The sequence below is a fragment of the Camelus ferus genome, chromosome 13 (assembly GCF_009834535.1).
Source record: "Camelus ferus isolate YT-003-E chromosome 13, BCGSAC_Cfer_1.0, whole genome shotgun sequence".
NCBI classification, from domain to species: domain Eukaryota; kingdom Metazoa; phylum Chordata; class Mammalia; order Artiodactyla; family Camelidae; genus Camelus; species Camelus ferus.
In genome coordinates, this window is record NC_045708.1 from 18,298,760 (window position 1) to 18,313,965 (window position 15,206).

Here is a 15,206-nt window from a genome sequence, read left to right on the forward strand (position 1 = left end):
TAGATGGCTGCAGGCACCCACCCTATGTGGTAGGCAGCGCAGTGTCTTCCTGGCTGTGTCCCCTTGACCTGCTCCCAGGTTGGGGGGTGTGAAGTTTCACAAATACATAGTGACCTTCCCTCCATTGTTGAAGCTCAGGAGGCCTCAACTCATCATAGAGAAAATCCTTTAATTGCTCTGCCTCTGCTGCCTCCCCATGGCAGTCCCGGCATCATTGCTCAAATTGGCTGTCCTTCCTTTCGCCGGGATGCAGAGGACAAGTTGACCTTGTCCACATCCCAGCCCATCTGCCTCTCTGATGGTGCCGCCACAAGATCTAATGACCCCTGGTGCCATCGGGCAAGGCAGGCCAGAGACGCCAGGGGAAGGTGGGTGTGAGCAAGGCCACAGGGCCGTGGAGCGTGCAGCCGATGGTGCAGCTTCAGGTGAACGTACTGGGTGAAGCGACTTGGGCAGACACTGCACTGGAAGGGCCGGGCTCCTGAGTGCAGGCGCAGGTGCGTCTTGAGGTTGCTGGAGCTGCTGAAGCGCTTGTGGCACATCTGATGGGAATGGACACTGGCGTCACCTCTGCCCACCTGGTTGACTCAGGACCTCTGCTCCCTTTCCCCATCTTAGAAATGCCCTCCTGCTACCTCCCAGTAGTGCAAGCCTGGAAGCTTTCCCCCATAATTCTTCCCTGGGGCCCAGTGTCTGGCACATTGGAGCCAGACAGACTGGGTTAGTATCGTGGTTCTTTTACTCCTTGCATGACCTTATATAGGTGACTTCTCCTCTGTGAGTCTTGCTCTCCTTATTGGTAACATGAGACTATTAATACCTAACCTCATTGGTATGGTGGACTGAATGAGATAATCACATAGAACTCTTGTGTGGGGCTGCAGCTTCAGTGGGCGTAATTAACATTTACTGAGAGCTGCCACATGCCAGGAACTGGTCTCATGCAGTCTTTCCCAGGAACCTGGAGAAGCAGGACTAAGTACTACTCAGATATTACAGTAAGAAAGCAGGGGCTCAGAGGAGGGAAGCCACTAGCCAAAGCTCACACAGCAAGTTGGAGGCAGAGCTAGGATTTGAACCCAGTAGCCCAGACTCATAACCCCTATGCTGTTTTCATTTCTGCCTCTGTAAAACAGGGTAAGAGTCCCTACCCTTCTGACCTCCTAAAAGATGGTGAGGCTCAAAGAGGAGAGAGCTAGCATCAAACTGACATTATAAGCAGTGTTTATATGCTTTGCACACACTATAGTGTTAACCTCCAACTATGATGTGAAGTGGGCAATGGATATTCACTTCCCAGGACCCCCAACTTCATTATTCTCCCCTCACAGACATACATCTCTATTCCTTGCTCCAGGCCCAGGGAGTGACCTCCAATATCACATCACAGCCCTTCCCGACCACTTCCTTCCCTGTCCCCACCCTTGCCTCCCGTCTTGTCTCACTTTTTCAGGATGATTGGGGAATGGAGGCCACAGGTGCCACCCCCAGGGTCCTGGAGCTCCTCACCAGTCTGCAGGAGTACAGGGGAGGGGGAAGAGGGTCTCACCAGGCATTCGTGGGGCCGCTCCCCAGTATGCACCAGGTGGTGCTTCTGCAGGTGGGCGAGCTGGGTGAAGCTCTTCTGGCACAGGGCACACTGGAACGGGCGCTCCCCACTGTGCACACGCAGATGGACCTGAGCCAGGTGCAGGAGAAATGCTGCCAACTGCCCAAAGCCCCCCAGCAGGGCCAGGGATCCTCTTCAATCTCTAACCACTTCCCCACAAGGACCTCTTTTTGCCATCAAAGCCTCTCAATCCCCTTGCCTCTGTATCATCTCCCAATCTACCTTTCCCCAGGACACCTTCACCCCACTCTCTCTGCTGCCCTGCAGCAGGGGAGATGGCAGTGGTCAGCAGACCAGAAAAGGGATACCCCATATGTACACACATACATCTTGTTCAGTGCTTCTCAGGGTGTGGTCCACAGACCAGCAGCATCAGCATCACTTGGGAGCATGTTAGAAATGCAGATTCGCAGGCCCGATCCCAGACCAACTGAATTAAAATCTCTGGGGCTGGGGCCTAGGAATCTGCATTACTAGCTCTCCAGGTGACTTAAGGCTCATTAAAGTTTAAGAACTCATGCCCTAGAGGATCCAAAAGGGCTGTTCTCCAATAACCATAGCGTTTCCTCAATTTAGCAGGATTGCACCTAGTTCCCAGTTTTTGCTGATACGCAGAGATGTGTCCATGGTTGCCTCCTGCTGGACAGTGCCTATAATGATAGCTCCAGCACCAGCACGGATGTGTGGGATCCCACTAGAAAAAGTCTGGTTGTCAGGTCTGTAGTCTACACTCACTAAAATTTATCCATTCCCCAGCCTCACCTTCAAATAAATAAACAAGAGTAGGCTTAACTGGGAATCAGAGAGGATGGTTGTTCAAGAAACGACTTTGCACTAGATGTTGAGAGACTGAGATCAAGGCCTGGCTACACCATTAGATCAAAGTAATCTTGGGCAAACCCTTCCTTCAGTTTCCCCATTTTTAACTTAAATGAGATGATCTCCTAGGCAGTCTTTTAGTGTGGTGAGGACTCCTTTCTAGAGATGTGAAACTGAGGGTCCAAATGAATCAGCCAAGGCCCTAGCGGTTGCCCTGGAGTTCTTTCTGGCTTTAAGTTCCCTGATTCTAGAACTAGGCCAGGAGGGGAGTCATTGAAGGGAGCTGAGCAGAAGCAGCAGAACCCGGAGGCACGTACCTTAAGGTTGGAGAGCTGCCCGAAGCTCTTGCCACACACGTTGCACTCATACAGGATTTTGCCATTCTCTTTCTTCAGCGGGTAAGGCAGCCCTGCAGAGCCTGCCTGGGAGCCTGGTGGGGCCCGCTTTGCTGGAACCACCCTGCCAGGATGCTCCAACCCTGTGGAGTAGGTCCTGGCAGCTGTAGGGCCTGGATTCTGGGCCTGGGAAGTTTGGGTTTGGCCAGAGGCTTGAGAGGCCCCTGGGTAGAGATGCGGGGTCTCCCCTTGGGCGCTGGGGTGCCCAGGCTCACTGACACTCATCAGCAAGCTGGGCACAGCCATGGTGGTGAAAGAGGTGTCTTGGGGCAGCATGAAGAGTGGGGGACACTGGACAGAGGGTAGACCCTCATAGGTGACCAGGTAAGGTGGAGGCAGGAGAAGTGGGTATGCAGGATAGAATGGGTGGAGGTGGGGTGGGAATTCTTTGGAGATAGGAACAGGCGGGGGGCAGGAGTGGAAAGCCAGGGGGCTGGGGCTCTTTTTATTCTGCCAGGGGTTTGGGGGAGAGCTGTTGTGAGGAGAGAGGGATGGGCAGGGGGGCCCCTGGCCAACTCTTTCCAGCTGGCTTCCCATTTTGTCCCTGCTTGGAGGGTACTTGGCTTTGAGTTTCTCGTCACTGGAGGAGCCAGCATGCGGCCTTGGTGGCTGGTGCCCTGAGCAGAAAACAGAAGATGATCAGGGACCCCTAGTGAAGTTCTGCTCCTCATCTAACCTGCCTGGCTCGGAGCTGGGAGAGAACTCTAGCTTGCAAAGGCATCTCCCCTCTGGACTTTCTGGTCTGCAATTGCTCTTGGCAGTAAAAGTGGCTAGTATTTGTGCAGTGAGAAACAATTTCAGGGAGAGAAAACAATTTAAGAAGCCTATTAGACATCCAGGTGGAGAAGTCAAGAGGGCAGCTGGATGAATTGGTTTGGAGTTTAAAGGAGCGATTTGAGCTAGAAACATAAATTTGGGTATCATGGGCCCACGGGAGATCCCATAAAGGATGATACTAGATCTGCTGTGTCCAAAATGGGAGCCACTGGACACATGTGACTACATTTAAATTAATTAAAGTAAGTACAATTAAAAATTCAATTCCTCAGTTGCACATTTAAAAGGCTGAAGAGGTATGGTATCCAGATAGCACAGGCATAGAACATTTCCATTATGGCAGAAAGTTATATCAAACTGCTACTCTAGATAAAAAGAAGCAGACAGGAGCAGGGAAAGAAGAGGAAGGGGAGAGGAGAAGAGAGGAGGGGTGAGGAAGGGTGAGGAGGGGAAGGGAGGGAAGAGAAGAAGGCTCAGAACCTAGTTCCTGAGCATGAGATATTTAGGAGGTAAGTAGAAGAGAGCTAGCAAGGGAGACTGAGATGCAACAGTCAGTGAGGTAGGAGTTAAACTAGGAGGGATGTAAAGTAAAATACATATAATATTATATGTATAATATATTAAATATATATAAATATTATATATAAATATTAAAAAGTAGATTGTCTGCTTGGATCCTCATTTATTCACTAAACCAACATTACTGAGCTGTTTTACTCTGTGCTGGGGAAATAAACCCGTGCAGTCTGCCCTCTGGGTCAAGTTGCATAAGGAAATGGTGTATTGTAAGCAATCAACATGGATTATGGAACCCATGGAACATGGGTATAGTGAGATCATACTTCTGTGGAAGAAGAAACCGGCCACAGGGATGTGCCCAAGGTCAGAGAGTTAGCAAGGGCAGAACCAGAACTGCGCCCCCGACTCCCTGACTCCAAGTCAGTGCTCTTATCTTGTAATAAAGATCCCTCTAGCTGAAATGTTCTATGCAGACAAAGCGCCATCCTCAACCCCCGGGGCTTTGACTACACCTACACCAGACCCCATACCCAGGCCTGAGAAAGCCACTGCCCATCTCCTCTGCTCAGGTGTCACCACATGAAAGCCCCCTGAACTTCAAGCCAGAGCTCCAGGCCAAAATGTGGAAGTAGAGTGTGTTTGAGGCTCTGTCCTCACTAGTGACACTGGGTCTCCTCGGTCTCCTGTCCTCAAACCTAACAGTGCCCCCCACCTCCAGCCTCCACCAAGGTGCAGCCCTGTACCCTGGGCTTACTTGTGCTCAAGGCATCCTCTCTGAGACCCTGTGAGGCTGTGCCTAGGGGTGCCGACTGCAGGGCGCACAGGTATAGGTCCAGGCCCTGGGGGCAGGCCAGCAGGGCAGATGTGGCCGGTGCCAGTGTCAAGGGGCACAGCCAGCTCACACAGGACGAGCCATGGGCATCCACTGTGTCTGGAAGTGGCCTGCAGGCTGGGAAGACCTGGAGGGCAGGGGGAAGGGGCTTGGTGGCTGGGGGCTGGGACTTCTGGGTCCCTGAGAAGGTCCCACTCCTGGTTTGGTTTCCAAAGAGAGAGGAGAAGCAAGACCCTTCCACATATACCCACCCACCATGTCTGTCACTCAAATGGCTTCCCCTCCCTCATCCAAATTTCCTCCCTAGGGAGTTATATCCCCACCCCCAGGATTGCCCTCCTCTGTCCCTAGCCCTGTTCTCCCTCCCACCCATCCTTCCTGATCACCCTCACCCCACTGCGTCTCAGATCATCTACTGTGTTTTGAATGGAGCTAAGGGTGAACTTGGAAAAACTCCTCATCAAAGACTCTAAACCCCACAGGATGGTCCTGAGCCCCACCGCACCCCAAGGCCTAGGTCCCAGACGTATAGCCAAGCTTCCAGCGTGGCCTTGACCCTTCTCATGCAAGGGAGAGTCTGGTCCCTGGGGTATAGGAGAGGGTCTGTGGCCTCTCAAGGGCACATCCCCATGATGTGGCAGGGTGGGAATACTCAGGACCAGAGGAATCTAGGTCCCTTCAGATTTCCCCACTTCCTCCTAACGTCCTCTCCCTCTTTCCATAAGTAGCCTGGCTTCAAGGATAGGGCTAGGACCTCACCTTACCTGGTCACCTTGGCAGAGCTGGAATTCCAGGCTGGGGGACAGGGAGCCCCTTGTGCTGCCAAGGAGCTTGGTCTTCTGGCAACAACCCAACTCTGGGGCACGTTCTCCCTTCATGCCCCCGCTATCTGCTGGGAAGACAGATCAATCCCAGGTGAGCAGCAAAGGTCCTCCAAATAGGAGTTTGGCTTTGAGGACTGGCTGTCCCATGAAACCACCATGTGACCTTGAGCCAGTCACTACCCCTCTGACCTCAGTTTCCCTATCTGCAAAATGGGATGATTAGACTGGCTGGCTGATATAAAAGGACTCTCTCAGTGCTGACATTTAGAAGCCAATGATGCTCTCCTGGTAGGTTCAAGAAGAGGACTGAATGGGGGGATTAGCCAATCAGAGGTGAAGAGCAGAGCTGGCCTGATCCCCATCCCTGGAAGAGAGAGGAGAGAGGAAGGTCCTTATGGAGGTTACTTCCAAGTGAGCTCAGAGATCTGAGGAAACATTTCAGACCTCCTCAAGGCCACAGGGAATTGAGAAGCTACTCCCTTCCATGCTGGGAGAGATTCATGACTCCATGACTCTACCAACCACAAGCTCACCAAGGGTTGTCCCTGCATCTCAGCTCATTCACACAGCCTTTCTGGGTAACTGAGGAAGCCCCAGTGTCCCGCTACCCAGACTTCCCAGGAGAGAGTGGGCTGAGTCCCCTGGTTCTGACTGGCCTACAGGTGGCCCTGTCTCAGCTGTCTGTTCAGTCAGTACCTCACTTCTCTGCTGCTTTCACCAAAGGCCACACAGCACGGGGAACACTGGTCTCGGCAAATGTCCCCAGGCCCTTCCTCTTCCCCTCTTGAAGCCCAAGTGCGCTTGGGGCCTGGCACCCTCACATGAGTGTCTCAGCCCTCCAAAACCCTGTCTCTTCTCCCTCTTTCCAGATTCCTCCCAGCCCTGCCCCAGGTCTTAGAACACCCCAGAAGGAGGGGACGCCTGTGTGAGGCTCTTCACCTGGTTCTGCAGAAGTCCCCGCTGGCTGGAGGAGGAAGCAGGTGGGCAGGCGGGCAGCCAGCTTCTGCCTGTGGCTGAGGCCCCCGTGCGTGTGAGATGACAGGAAGACACTACATTAGAAGTTGCCACAAATAGGAAGAGGGGGGCAGGCAGGCAGGCAGAGGGCCCTGCAGACCTGACAAGGGTGAGCCACCCACCAGCCTTTACCTCCCCAAGACAACTCTGCAGGAGTTTTGGACCACAGTGTACTGGGGCTACTCAAACTTCAGTATGTGGGGGTGGGATGGGATGGGGGTGTTAGCTCTGGCTCTCAGAGGACCCAGATGGCTGAGCAAGAAAGGGACAGAGCAAAGCTCAAAGACTGGAGATGGGGTCCTTCTGGGGATGGGGATCCAGCTGGGACAGAGATGGCAGTGATGATGACAGGGAAGACAGTGACAGTGATGGCACGAACTGGAACAAGCAGAGACAAGAGCAGGCAACTTAGGAAGATACAGGGTGAGACAAGGAAGAGAGCAGGGATCTGATCTCACAGAGCAGAGGCCCAGGAGGCAGCAAGTACATCTTCCTCCTTGTCCCATCTCTGATCTCTCTATCCTGGGGAATACTTTTTCTAATTTGATAAAATGCCAAGGCCCCCACTGGGCAAGAGATAATTCAAAGACATTGCAAAATGCTTGTAAGGCATGACTCGGTATCAAAAGGGAGGCCCCTTAGGCTAGAAACAGCTTTTCGGGCTGAGCACTTTGATCATTCCTGTGAGCAGAGGGTGGGTCACCCTCGGGCTTCCCACAAATTCTGTTCAGTTGGTGTGTCTGCAGTATTTGAGCCAGTGTGACAGTCCCCCAGGCCTCAAACTCCACCCTGGCATGCCCCGTCCCCAGGTGGTCTGGAACATACAGGGACATCTTGAACTCTCCACTGTGGGCAAGGGGCATGTCACTCTGCCAGCTTAGCCCCTGGCCGGTATTCACTTCCACTCTGACCTCCATCACTTCCTATCATTATTTACCCATATAACTGACCCCTATGTATCATGAGTATCTCAAGGGCAGGGACCACTCTCTGCTTATTCTTGTTTCCCATGTAGACATTTGTCAGGTTTTTTAGATGTCCAGCATCTGGAACCTTCTCCCACCTGAGTCTGGAGGGAGGCAGAAGGCATATTACACTTTTATAGCCAAAATGACCACATGCTTCATTCCGACCTCCCTGCCCCAACAAGTGATGCAGGCACATGACACGGACCAGGCTGCTCAGATGTGCCCATCCAGTCTGTGATCAGAAGCTGGTGGCCCTGAGGTGGCAGGTCAGTGGTACCCACTCTGTACATGGTACTGCATCAGCTTCCAGGACAGCAGAGGAAAGAGAGGGGTTCAGAGGGGGTCACAGAGTCCTCTCTGTGTGGTCCTGGCGCTCCCAGCTTCCCTTGATCCAGCCGGTTCTCCAAGCCTGGCTCTGCAGCCTTCCCAGACCTTCTCTGAGCGTCCTCAACATCTTTTAAGTGAATTCCTTCTCTCCTTAAATCCTTCTGAAGTGGTTTCTACAGCTTACAACCAAGAATCCTGACATTATACACACCCAGAACAGACGATGAAACACTAGGCTCAGGCTGGAATATTCCAAGGATTAGAGTCAATCGCTACCTTTACAAACAGTTCACTATGTGCCTAGCAGTGTGCTAGGAGCTTCGTAAGGCATTATCTCATTTAATCTTCACAACAAGCCTGTGTGGTTGGTTTTATTATTCCTTTGATAAAGGAACAGAAGCTCAGAGAGAGTAAGCAACTCACCCAGAGTCACACAGCAAATAGTCAAGAGCTCTCTAGTGCCAGCCCTCAGATTCCATGGTCTCTTGGCAATGTGAACCCACCTCCAATGCTACCCCTACTGCTTTGTTTCTGTTCATCATACTCTTTTCTGACGTGCTGTTCCCAATACCTTGACAACCCTCCCTAGTGTCCCTTCCGCCTGGTCTCAGTTGCCCTCTCAGCATCCTTCAGATTAATGAGGAACTTCTCCCATGCACTCCTTGCTGTCTTGATCCACCAACACTCTGCCCCCCAAAGCTAGAGCGCTCCCAGACTCCCAAGCCACAGCTTGCCTCCCTTCCAGCCTCACTGGAATCAAGAGGAGCAAGAGTCTCGCTGGACACCCACGGAAGACCCCACCCACACCCCCCAGGAGGATTTACACACACCTTTGGCTTCCATCTGCCAACTTCACCCCCTCCTGGCATCACACTCTGCTTCCAACTCTCAGAAAAGTCTGTACAACCTCTTGGTTAGGAACAAAAAGGAAAAAGGCCTTGGAGATTTCCAGGTCTCCAATCCCTGAACGACTAGGCTAGCAGTGTCCTGGGAGGCAGGCTAAGGACACAATCCCTCAAGTTCCCACTTGAAACAGCCTCCACCTGCCAACTCCTTCCTTGCTCCCATCTCCTGGGCCCTGCCAGGTCCTCTGTCTTGTCAGCCTCCAGGTCCATTGCGATGCCACCGGCCTAACTGTGATGTCACCAAGTCCCACATTCCCCCAGGGGCAACACGGGGTAGGACCCATGGCCTCCTAACTGGGGAACCTGCACCAATGCCTGGACGCAGATGAGAGACCCAAGCCAAGGCAAGTCCTCGGAGACCAGAGGGGGCTTGGGTAGTGCTCATGGGGGAAAAGTAGGATTGAGGGGCCTTCAGGGGTAAATGGGAGACACTAGGGAGGCCGCAGAAAAGGCCAAAGGGACAAGAGCTGGAGGGGTGGACAGGGGTCCTCAGGATCCTGGCTCACTTCTTACTTCTTCTTTCTGTTTATTACAAAACAGACTAGTGGTAATGATTCAAACAACAGAGAAGATAAAGACCAAAAAAATGGAGGCTCTCCTCCTTCCCAGTTTCCCAGGTGGTCAATGTGAATTATTTGGTATTTATCCTTCCAGACATTTATCCATGAACCTATAAACAAGTAAATGGACTTTTAAATTTTATACACAACTGGATTATATGATAATACTGTTCTGCAGCTTTTTCTATCCAACAACCTACCGTGGCCATCATTTCATGCCAGAATATACACTTCTGCCTCCTGTTTTTTCCTGACTGTAGAGTGTCCCACTGCAAAAGACCGTGTTTATGTCCTGATATGTAGCATTTCTCTGTTGATGGACTCCAGTTTTCCCCCTGTTCCACACAAGACTGCAAATGACCTTCATACAGAGAAAATATGCAGCGTGGTTAAGAATATTAGCTCTCAAGAGGAGGGTATAGCTCAGTGGTAGAATGCCTGCTTAGCATGCATGAGCTCCTGGGCTCAATCCCCAATACCTCTGTTAGAATGTAAACAAACAAGCAAACCCAATTACCTCTCCTCCAAAAAACCCAAAAGACAAAGAAAAAAAAGAAGAAGAAAAAGAACATTAGCTCTCAGACAAAAATAAATACATGTGGAATCTAAAAATAGTATAAATGAACTTATTTACAAAATAGAAACAGACTCACAGACATAGAAAACAAACTTACGGTTACCAAAGGAAAAAGAGGAGCGGGGAGAAACAAATTAGGAGTATATGATTAAAAGATACACACCACTATGAATAAAATAGATAAACAACAAGAATTTATTATATAGCACAGGGAACTATACTCAGTATCTTGTAATAACCTATATTGGAAAAGAATCAGAAAAAATATATATATGTTAAAAAAAAAAAGAATGTTAGCTCTGCTGAATTTAATCCCAGCTCTGTGATTATGGCAAATCATTTAACCTCTGTGCCTATTTCTTCATCTGTCAAATGGGGATAATAGCAGCACTTGCCTCACAGGGTTCTTTCAATGATTCCTCAAGATAATTCATGTAAAGCCCTTAGAACAGTGCCTGGCCCAATGCAAGCACCTGACAAATGTGGATTACTGTTAGTATTGTACATCAGTCTTTGCCTAGTTAGGTATGTATCTGCAAGTCAGCTTTCTAAAAGCTGCTGATGGATATTCCTGGTTTACTTTGGAAGACAGAATTTAGGCAGCACACTTGGAGAGATGAACTACATTCAGTTTTATCGCTTTCTTCATTAACCCCTGGTTGGAGACCACTGCTCTCATCCAATGCAGTCTTGCCCCCACACCAGTCTACACACCGCAGTAATAGCTCCTGGCATTGGAGTCCTCACTGTGTGCCAGGAACCCAGCAAAGTACTTCTACATGCTTTGTGTAACTCAATCAGCACAAAAACCCTGCAATATGTATGCTATTATTCCTGTTTTACAGACAAGAAAACTAAAACTCAGAGAAGGAAAGTGACTAGCCTAAGATCACATGACCCAAGTTGGGGATGCGATTTCCCAGAGGGGAAGGAGAGCTCAGGGAAGCATTGTTGGAAGGGCACCTACGAAGAGGTACAAAAAAGGCCGCTAGCGTGGTACAGTAGAGTCTTGATTCCCTTTAGGGACCAAAGGACCCCCAGAAAAATAAAGATAGACAGAAGCCCAAGTTAAGGTCTAGGGAAATAAACTGTGGAATTAGCACCTGACACCCTGCTGGCACTGTAAAAACCTGTCATTCGTTCATTCACTTACATATTCATTCACATATTTATTGATTGCCAACTATGTATCAGGCATTGGACTAGTTTCTGGGAATTTAGCCCCTAGGAACATGACCCAGACCTTGGAATTTATAATCCAGTTATCAGAAGTTTTGCAGGATGTTGCTGCAATAAAAAGTTGTGTGCAAATATCAGGGTTTATTATTCATTAAGGGGTTTGGGAAGTAAAGTAGAGCCAGGACTATCAGGCTGGTTCATGTAGTCAAAAGAGAAACACAGTGGAACCACAGGCAGAAGCCCCACTTCCTCTTTGAAAACCTCAAAAACTTCTCCAATCCATAACCACTGCCACCTCCAACCTTGAGGACAGCCAGCTGAGTTCCTGGCTGGCTCTGTGCCTGGGTCCTGGAACTCTGTCGCATGTATAATTTGGAGGAGCACCAGGTCAGGAGTCCAGGTCAAGAGGGGACCTGGGACCATCATTCGTTCAGAGAGTTAAGCAGCTCTGTGACTCTGGGACAGCGTTGAGGATGGGGAGCTCAGCCCAGTTCACAGTGCTCTTGCCTTACTCTGTTCTGTGGTTGACACCTCCCTCCTTCTGCCTGACACCCACTTATCTCATCTCCCCGGACAGCCCAGCTGTCAGTCAGATGCAACAAGTTGGCCTTTGGCTTCACACCCTAGGGTGGGGAGATTCTGAGATAGGGCACACCAGCTCTCATATTTGCAGAAAGGGCCTCAAGACTCTTGCAACTTCTTCTGCACCCACCTGTGACCTTCCAGTTCATCTGTGGACAAAACTACAGATATGCCTTCAAATGACATCTGAGATCACCCCACCCATCCTCTCATCTCAACCACTCCAAGAGGATAGGAGATAAAAGAGATCACACAACTGGGATTCAAATGCAGTACAGATAATATACTCTTTTCTTTTTAATTGAAGTATAACAGCTAATATACTCTTAACCACCGTACAACACTGCCTACCATATTCATGGATGCCCTGTCAGCCTTGTGCGAAAACAGGGAAAAACTGAAGTCCACCTATATGCCCACCATTAGAGGAATGTTACATAGAATGTATATCCGTGAACAGAATATTATGTAGCCAAGAAAAAGCAAGGGGTAAATATATTGTGTGCCTCCTGTATGCTAAACCTCTTTGCAATCATCTCACTTAATCTTCCTCAAAATCTTCCAAGGTAAGAATTGTTAATGCCCCCATTTCATAGATGAGCAAACAAAGATTCAGCAAGGGTAAACCAGGTAGCATCGACTCAAATACGTACAATGGCCATGCAGTTAACAAAAAGTGGTCCAGGAATAAGTATGATATAAATGATACCTAACATTCAGCCTTGGGGTCAGGATTAATATGGGACGGTAGAGACTGAAGCAAACCAGAGAGCCTGGGCCATTCACCATAACTCAGCATAATTAGAGGCCAGTGCTACCAGAGGCTCTGACTTTTCTAGAGAATCTGAAGGTCAGGATTCTTATGGAAAATCCCTAGATTTTTTAAAAAGTTGATTCAAATGTTTTAAAACAGTGCTCACCAATCAGGATAGATATGTGTACCAGATTCAGCTGCCTCTGCCCAAAGTCCCAAAGCACTAACTCTTTTCGTGTTTCCAGCTGTCTCCAAAGGATATGACCCACATGACTTCTACGACATTCTTGAGAAACTTCCCTAAAAAATAGAAAAAGAGGGAACACTTCCCAACTCATTCTATGAGGCTAGTATTACCATGATACCAAAACCAAAGACATTACAAGAAAATTACAGACTGATATCTCTTATGAGTATATATGCAAAAATCCACAACAAAACATGAGCAAACAGAATCCAGCACCACATAGGGGAGAGGGTACAGCTCAGTGGTAGAGCACGTGCTTAGCATGCATGGGTCCTGGGTTCAATCCCCAGTGCCTCCATTAAAATAAATAAGTAAATAAATGAACCTAATTACTCCCCCCAAAAAACACAAAAACAAACAAACAAACAAAAAGAATCCAGCAGCACAAAAGAAGGATTATACACCATGACCAAGTAAGAGTTATATAAGAAGTGGTTTAACATCCAAAAATCAATTAATGTAATACACTACATCAATAGAATAAAGGACAAAAACCACATGATCATCTCAATAGAGGCAGAAAATGCGCTTGACAAAATCCAACACTGTTTCATGGTAAAAACATTCACCCAACTAGGAATAGGGAACTTCCTCATCCTGACAAAGGACATCTACAAAGAGCTTGTGGCCAACATTGCACTTAATGGGGAAAGCCTTGTTGCTTTCCCTCTTAGAACAGGAACAAGACAAGGACATTCATTTCTATTCAACATTGTCCTGGAGGCTCTAGCCAGGGCAATTAGGCAAGAAAAAGAAGTAAACGGCATTTAGTTTAGAAAAGAAGAAGTAAAACCATTTCTATACACAGATGACATGCTCTTATATATAGAAGATCCTAAGGAATCCACAAAAACCTATTGGAACTAGTAAATGAGTTCAGCGAGTTTATAGGATACAAAATCAACAAATGGTGCTGGGAAAATTGGATATCCGCATGCAAACAAAATTCTCACACCATATACAAAACTAACTCAAAATGGATCATACACCTAAATATAAGAGCTAAAACCATAAAACTCTTAGAAGAAAATATAGGAACAAACCTCTGTGACAGTGGTTAGTCAAAGCTTTCTTAGATACAACACCAAAAACGCAGGCAATGAAGAGGGGGAAAGGGTAAATTAGACTTTATAAAATTAAAAGCATTTGTGAGCCAAAGGATTCCATCAAGAAATAAAAAGGCTAAAAAAATTAAATGGCTATAATTTTTTTTAAAAAAAGGAAAAGAAGTGTTGGCAAAGATGTAGAGAAATTGGAACTCTCAAACATGTTCGTAGGGATACAACACGGTTCAGCTGCTATGGAAAACAGTCTGGTGGTTCCTCAAAAAGTTAAAGAATTATCATATCACCCAGAAATCCCACTCTTAGACATGTATCAAAAGAATTGAAAACAGGTATTCAAACAAGTACATGTCATGCGTGTTCATAGTAGTGCTGTTCACAATAGTGAAAAGGTAGAAATAGTCCAAATGTCCATCAACAGTGAATAGGTAAATAAATTACAGTATATATATGCAAGGGAATATTATACAATGTGAATGAACCTCCAAAACATTACGCTAAGTGAAAGAAATCAGACATAAAAGGTCACATATTATATAATTTCATTTAAATGAATGTCTAGAATAGATAAATCCATAGAGATGGCAGATTGGTCATTGCCAGGGGCTTAGGGGAAGAGGGAATGGAGAGAAATTGCTTAGTGGGTAAGAGATTTTACTTTGGAATTATGGAAATGTTTTGGAACTAGATATAGGTGGTGGTTGTACATGGTCTGAATGTCCTAATGGCAGTGAATTGTTCACTTTAAAATGGTTAATTTTATGTTACGTGAATTTCACCTCAATAAATTATTTTTTAAAAGAAGAAAGTGAAAAGACAGCCACAGAATGGGAGAACATATTTTCATATCATTTATCTGATAAGGAATTTGTATCTAGAATATATAAACAACTCTTACAACGCAATAGTAAAGGGCGAATAACCCAATCAAAAAATAGGCAAGGATATGAATAGACATTTCTCCAAAGAAGATATACAAATGGCTAATAAGCATATTTTAAAAAATGCTCAACATTGTAAGCCGTTAGAGAAATGCAAATCAAAACCACAATGAACTACTTTTTCACACTCACTAGGATGGTTATTATATTTTAAAAATATAATAAAAGACAGGTGTTGATGACAATATGGAGAAACTGGAATCCTTATACATTGCTGGAGGGAATGCAAAATGGTGGACCACTGTGGGAAATAGTCTGGTGGTTCTTCAAAAATTTAAACAGTTCTCATATGACTCAGCAATTCTATTTTTAG

General features: G+C 47.5%; 1 protein-coding gene across 3 annotated transcripts; it reads right to left on the reverse strand.

Moving 5' to 3' along the window:
- Positions 1-194: 194 nt before the first annotated feature.
- Positions 195-12,924, reverse strand: ZNF683 (zinc finger protein 683). 3 transcript variants are annotated; one of them, XM_032495571.1, is made up of 7 exons: positions 12,808-12,924; positions 6,715-6,788; positions 5,716-5,843; positions 4,874-5,078; positions 2,746-3,440; positions 1,550-1,678; positions 195-542 (listed from the first exon to the last, which is right to left on the reverse strand). In XM_032495571.1, the coding sequence occupies exons 3-7, from the start codon at positions 5,827-5,829 to the stop codon at positions 219-221; spliced, it is 1,467 nt and encodes a 488-aa protein (XP_032351462.1). In that variant the 5' UTR covers positions 5,830-5,843; positions 6,715-6,788; positions 12,808-12,924; the 3' UTR covers positions 195-218. The 3 variants fall into 3 exon arrangements, with proteins under 3 accessions (XP_032351462.1, XP_032351464.1, XP_006189583.1); XM_032495573.1 differs by lacking the exons at positions 6,715-6,788; positions 12,808-12,924 and adding an exon at positions 6,472-6,532 and having other exon boundaries at positions 5,716-5,840; XM_006189521.3 differs by lacking the exons at positions 6,715-6,788; positions 12,808-12,924 and adding an exon at positions 6,472-6,530.
- Between the last annotated feature and the right edge of the window lie 2,282 nt (positions 12,925-15,206).